This window comes from Chenopodium quinoa, unplaced genomic scaffold (genome assembly GCF_001683475.1).
Source record: "Chenopodium quinoa cultivar QQ74 unplaced genomic scaffold, ASM168347v1, whole genome shotgun sequence".
Lineage (NCBI taxonomy): Eukaryota > Viridiplantae > Streptophyta > Magnoliopsida > Caryophyllales > Amaranthaceae > Chenopodium > Chenopodium quinoa.
Window position 1 is genome coordinate 549,802 of NW_018743792.1, and position 6,628 is coordinate 556,429.

At 37.8% G+C, this 6,628-nt stretch overlaps 1 protein-coding gene and 1 pseudogene across 1 annotated transcript; both read right to left on the reverse strand.

The window, feature by feature from the left end:
* Window positions 1–989: 989 nt before the first annotated feature.
* Window positions 990–2,398, reverse strand: LOC110685148 (annotated as a pseudogene).
* A 956-nt stretch (window positions 2,399–3,354) lies between these two features.
* On the reverse strand, window positions 3,355–6,360 carry LOC110685168 (probable polyol transporter 4). The gene is made up of 2 exons (XM_021861626.1): window positions 5,886–6,360; window positions 3,355–5,124 (listed from the first exon to the last, which is right to left on the reverse strand). Exons 1-2 carry the CDS (start codon window positions 6,088–6,090, stop codon window positions 3,767–3,769), a joined length of 1,563 nt encoding a protein of 520 aa, XP_021717318.1. The 5' UTR covers window positions 6,091–6,360; the 3' UTR covers window positions 3,355–3,766.
* Between the last annotated feature and the right edge of the window lie 268 nt (window positions 6,361–6,628).

The following is a 6,628-nucleotide window of genomic DNA, read 5'->3' on the forward strand; positions in this document are numbered from 1 at the left end:
CATTTGTCTGGTCTGGAATTCTTCCCATTTTGCCCTTGTTCCTTCCATCTCCGAATCAACGGCGTACACCTACAATCATGGAACAGGAAGGCAAAGCGTAATACAACGAAAGGGGAGGGGAGTATAGACTACCTAAACCACATGAATACACATTACGCATCACAAAGGTAGAATACTCGAACTAGGAGGATCATAGCAAAAACATACTAAAATGGATCGAATTATTACTAAAACTACTAGAAAAGACTACCCTAAGAGCGACATAAATGTCACTCATCAAGTTACGTCACCAAGACTGGATTCCTGTCACCTGTACCTGCAAAACCACGAATGGTCCGAGTTCTGCCTCCGACGGTCAATTTAGTAAAGATTCGAAGTAACAGAGTGCGGAAAAGTAAATATCTTCTCGGATTTCGAGATCAGGTGTTTTCTATGTTTTCGAGAATAATTAATGATGTAATGATTGTACGTGTCTCCAAAATGGGGGGAATTTACCTATTTATAAGGTCCTTGAGATTTGTGCCCCTGTCTTAGGTTACGGAAACCTATAACTAATGGGCTGCGCCGTTTTAGGGCAGTTTAGGGAATTGGGCCTTGAAGACCGCCAATTCTATATGAGGTATCTGTTTGCCACGTGTCTAGCCCTGGTATGATGCTTGGTTGGTCCACTTTGGGCTCTCCCTGGGGTGACACGTGTCACGCTCTGGTTGGTCCATGTGGTGGGGTAGAAACACCCAAATCAAAAGAAGTATGATGCTTTTGAATAAGTGTAGGGCTAATGGTACTCCAACCTTTCAGTGTTTTTGATACTTGTTCAATCCATCACTAAATAGTTTCTGATCATTTGTTGTATAATTTAAGGGTCATGCATATTTACATATATGGAACTTGCAGGGGTGTAAGGAATTTAGAATTTTCATACAATCTTGCATTAGTCGAAGGCCCTTTTCAGAGCTAGAACCAGGGGTAAACTTTAGGGTTATGCATATTTACCTATATGGAACTTGCAGGGCTGTACGGAATCCAGAATTTTCATACATTTTTGCATAAGTCGAAAGGTCCTGGTCAGGGGGGTAGTGTAACACTTGGAGCAACTAGGTCCATTATTTCCTGATCATCTCCAGCTACAGGAAGCTCGCTCCCTGAAAACAGTATGTAGATATTTCTTATCACTGTCTTAACGTCAAACCTACCAAAATCTGCCTCTGCCCTGGCTCCTGTTATAAGAAATAACTAGATTTTCGGTCACATAAATAAGCATGGGATGGTTATTATTTGCTACATTGAATAGATTAGTTACCTTCCACCGTATGACGTAGAATCCTGTAGGGAAATGATTTGAATTGACAGCAGTCGGTCCAGGTAGCATGAAAGGAACTCCTAAGATTATGAAACCAGACAATCGTTTAGGGTGGAGTACGGCTACTAGACTCACTATGATAGCTCCAAAGTCCTTCCCCACTAGGAAAACCTGCTCCATATGAATATTACTAGAATACACTCACCGTATTCAGCTTCTAGATTTATTCGCAAATGGACTGAAGTAAAAGGCCTGCACTTCAGAGATTTTACAGATAATACACAAACAAGATCAAAAGTTCAAATCTTTTCTGTTTGATCCTCTATGTTTTGGCCTCAATTTGGAGGGCGCCCCCATGGCAGTTTAGTCACGGTGGATTATAAAATTGTACCACTTTAGTCACGGTAGAACATTTTATTTACGAAACTGCCACTGCCACCGTGAGAAACAATTTTGTTTCTCCAGTGAGTAACAGAGATTTACTGCTCAATTTGCAGGTTAGGAAAGTTTATCCATAGATTTGGACGAGACAAATTTTGCTGTCACGAGTATTCTTAAATGATTTGGAGAAACGAACTTGATGAAATTACAAGTACTAGTGTGAGGAAGAAATGGAAATCGTGTATCCTGAACCTTATATTTCAGGTAGTTAAAATAACGAATTGCAGCAAAATGATTTCCCTGTATGAGCCATTTGAGCAAGTGCAAATCGGTCACAAAAAGAGAATGTTTCCTTGTCAATACTCAAAAAGTTGAGTACACCTACAACATCCTCGACAAAGTCAGTTGTCTTTTCAAGCTCAGGTGGCTGATCAGATAGACCGTAACATCTAAAATCAATGGCAATTGCGCGATATCCAGCCTCAGCAACAGCCACCATTTGGTGTCTCCACGAGTACCAAATTTCTGGAAAACCATGCAGGAAGAGCACTACTTTCCGACCGGCAGGTTATATTAAATTATTAACCACCAAAATCCTCAGAAATTTTATGATTACGAGTATCATATAAAATTTATTCAGTTTTAGGGTATGCATAAACCTGTTCCATCTCAGATATGTGAAGCTTTAGACTCATGTTTGTGCTGAATCTGCTCCATTGATGGCATGTACAGTAGCAAGAGTGATATCTGAAATGTTGGTAAGTACGAGGATAAAACTTAATCAAATCTCTATCTTGTTTTAGTCGGAGAGTTGGCGGGAATGTGGTAGGATGTCAGTATTATTTTGTCTCACTCTCAACTCTCGGGGTGAGGCTCGAACTTGAGACCTCCCTTAAGCGATATCAAGCTGCTTACCGCTTGAGCCAACTCTTGTTGGTTATGAATCCATGTTACCAGTACTATTTTGACTCGTTGGCAAGGTTACACACATAATGGCCTTTTTATTTTAATTTTTTTCTTGGTTCTACTTATGCTAGGGTGATAAAAAACGAGAATGATCACCATAAATGATAGTCATACAAAAAAGTGGGGCCAATTTAATATTATATTAAAATGTACTCTCTCTGTCTCGTAATAATCGACACGTTTGGACTTTTGCACTATTTATGTGCTTACTTTGACTATATTTGATCAAGTTTAGGTGCGGATTAGGTCACATCAAGTCATTGTTAATTGGAATATTTTTTGCTTATTAATTGTGCAATGTGGATATTGGCTCTAGTAAACGTTATTTCATATTGTTTGCTATGTTAGTCGGTTAGTATTAGTTTTCTCTATCCATACCGACTCTGACTTAGCTTAGGCTTTAATGAGCACCTTTGTATCACTATTCCCTAGTGGTTCAACTCTTAATTTACCCCTATACTTGTATTAGGGTAGCCAAGCGGTATAAATTTTGTTAGATCGTAGGTGAGTGAAATGTAAAGTGAAGTGAGTGAAATTATTTCATTTTGTAAGAAGAAAGAACATGTAATGAGGAAAGTAAGTAGGTCATCGTAGGTGAGATAAAAACATTTCAATAATGGCATATCGTATCCAAGTACGGAAGTGTGTCAAATAGTTTGAAACCATTAAAAGAGAGAAATGTGTCAATTATTCTGAAACGGCCAAAATAGTGAATTATATCAAATTGTCAATTATTATGATATAGGAGTACATAACTCTTCACTTGTCTTCTGAGTTATTGCAAAGAGAAGCAACTCAGTGTATAACAATTGCACTTGTGAGATCATCTGTAAGGATTTAACAGGAGTACCACTAATGAAATATACAAGTGATTTCTTTTCACAATTGACCAAAACTGCTCCTACAAATATCATTACTATTTCCTTCTGTAATTCTCTATTTCACTGTGTTTCCAAAAACAATAAGTTACCCTTCTAAATCCTAACCCAATACTCCAATAGTACTCATAACTTCAAAAATATCCCTGTCTACAAGCATATTTGCTCCAATAGTACTCGAACGTGCACTCGTAGACAATTAAGTACCACACTTTCAATGGATAAAAGTTGAAGCAATCGTTTATGATACTAAACGCACAGTATCTGCAAGCTCTACGTGGCCCTCCTTCAATCTATCATTTTCATTGAACAAACACTCGATTTCCTCCAGTGTCTTTCCTTTTGTCTCTGGAATAACCTTATGGACAAAGACAACCGAAATTGCCGATAATGCAGAAAAGATGAAGAAAGTTCCAGGCACAGAAATAGCGCTGGAAAGAGACAAGAAGGATAAGCTGACAAGCCCACTGCAAACCCTGTTAGCTGCAAAACCAACAGCAACTGCTTGAGCTCGTATCCGCAATGGATAAATCTCTGAAGTCAAAACCCAGCATATCGGACCTATCCCTACAGAGAAGAAGGCTACATCACCGCAAATAAATAATATTGCCAATGCAATCCCAACTGGCCCTTTCCCCATGAATGGCAAACTAAGTGTTATACAGAATAAGCAAACCGTTATCCCAATTGTGCTCGTGTACAATAACGGCTTCCTACCCACTCTGTCAATTAGGAAAAGAGCAACTAGTATAGCAGCTGTTTTAGTAACTCCTACAGCAACTGTTGCTGCTAATAGCTGACTGTTACCCTCAATCCCGGCTGTCTTAAGAATCGTTGGACTGTAATAAACTAAAGCATCTATTCCTGTAATTTGCTGGAAACATTGTAATCCAACACCTGCAGCAAGCATTTTATAAACCGCTGGACTAGGCCTTACAATTTCACGCCAAACAGCTTTCTCTTCAAGGTTCATGGATTTTGCTTTGCTCGCAGTTTGTAGGATATCATCAAGTCTTTCTGCCACTTCCTTTTCATCACCTATTGTGTTCATTAAAATTGTTCTTGCTTCATCAGTTCTATTCTGAAGAACAAGCCATCGTGGTGATTCCGGGATTATGAAGAGTGCAAAGCCTATTATTACAGAAGGAAGAATCCCTAAAGCAAGCATTACCCTCCAGTTAATATTTGCAGGTAGACCTGAAAATGCATAATTTGAGACATAACCAAGAAGAATTCCGATGTTAATGCAGATCTCAGGGAATGTTGTGAGAAATCCTCTTGAAATAGCAGGTGATATCTCAGCTATGTAAACACCCATGATGGTTGCTCCAAACCCAATACCAATTCCTGATAGGAGCCTTCCAACCATTAGAATTCGGAAGGAATAAGCAATTGTCATTATTAAACCTCCTAATTGAAATATGATTGCTCCTATAGCCATCGTCCATTTCCTTCCGATAGCATCTGATGTTCTTCCTCCTGCAAGGCTACCAATCAGTGAAACAATGCTTAAACATCCTACTAGTACTTCTTGTTGCACATCAGTTATCTTCAATTCTTCCTGGATAAATATGATTGCTCCGCTCATCACACCAACATCTGCATAAACAAAGGGCCTCACCTGATATGACTTCGATTTACAGACAGAAAAACTAAAACAGCCAAGGAAATAAATTGCTGCCGTTTTCTAGACATGATTTGAGGGAAAGTCCAACCTGTGTTCCTCACTAATATAAGTTTGTTGATTTATATTGCATTAAAAGCGTGTTATTACTCTGATAATTTTTACACAGTCAAGTTTCGGTGAAAAGAAAAGAGATCCAGAAACCTATTCAGCTTAGTCCAGAACAAAAACACTGGCAGATGTTGATATTAGGGAATCTAAAAAAATTGTTCTTGAAAATTTATACCAGTTGATCACTTGCATCTTTTTACGAAATTATGGATACTGTGTCTTTTCATTCCTATCCGTTATCAATAATAAGATCCAAATCAAGATGAAGGATCATGAATCGTTTCAGTTTAGTTATCTCAATAGCCACAAATCAGTCATATACCGTACAGTAATCTATTAGTCTGCTGCTGTCACCAGCACCATAAGGTATTCGAGATCTCTTCATCAACATACAGAAATTGGGTGCTTAAAAGCTTAGGACTGGGATTATTTACAAAAAAATTGCAATGAAATATATGAAAATTTTGTGAAGTCAGATTATTCATGTTTAATTACTAGACTAGATTGATGAGTTTGCATAACCAGGATTCCGATATGTCCAACAGCCATACCGAAGAAAACTATCCAAATCTTAATAACTATATAGTTGAACCATCTAAGTCAAACATCTGCAAAGGTTACATACCGTAGCCAAGGAGAATGGAGTTGACAGAAGCAAAAAAGGCACAAGCCATAACATAATTTCTGGTACTCTTTGTGATATCCTTCTCCTGATAGTTGCTTGAAGAATCACTATCAGGCGCTCCAACTTCAGCATCCATCCTTTTGTACTTGTTTTTACTTCCCAGATCAATGTTAGACATATCTGAACTTTCATTGTCCAACCCCATATCTCCTTTCAGCAGGCTCAGCAATTGCCTTCTGAAATGCAGGGATTGGCAAAGACGAACAAGCTGCAATTACAAAGCTTAATAGATGTTCCTTTCGGTAGCAGCTCTGTGTTGTATAAGATATTTTAGAGGATGAACAAGTTTTTATTTTCTGTGTTAATATTATTTTTATGTTACTTTTGTTGTTGGACATGAATGTGTATTTTTAAAATATAATCCATGTAATATGCCTGCAACTGCTGATGAAAGATGCAGTACTAATTTTAAAAATAGTTCCAAAAGATAGGCGTTTATAATATTGAATATTGATACAACTTGCATAGATTTAAAATAATAATGAGAACAGTTTTATAAGAAAATGAACCAGTTGCCTTTGTTGAATTATTTTATTTAGGTCAATGGAGTAATATGACTGGTAACCATGTGCATGCACGTACTTCCATAGATATTATACTACTATTGTAACTTGTCATAGCAATTTCTAAAAGGAAGAGAGAATTAACTAATGGCTTGTTAAAGTATCAGCAACTTGGTTATT

Excerpts from the sequence above, each read along its gene's own strand:
- LOC110685168 (XM_021861626.1), bottom strand. The coding sequence starts at position 6,090 with ATGGGGTTGGACAATGAAAGTTCAGATATGTCTAACATTGATCTGGGA. Across the intron at positions 5,125-5,885 it reads CTCCATTCTCCTTGGCTACG|ATGTTGGTGTGATGAGCGGA; the intron begins GTATGTAACCTT and ends TTGTTTATGCAG.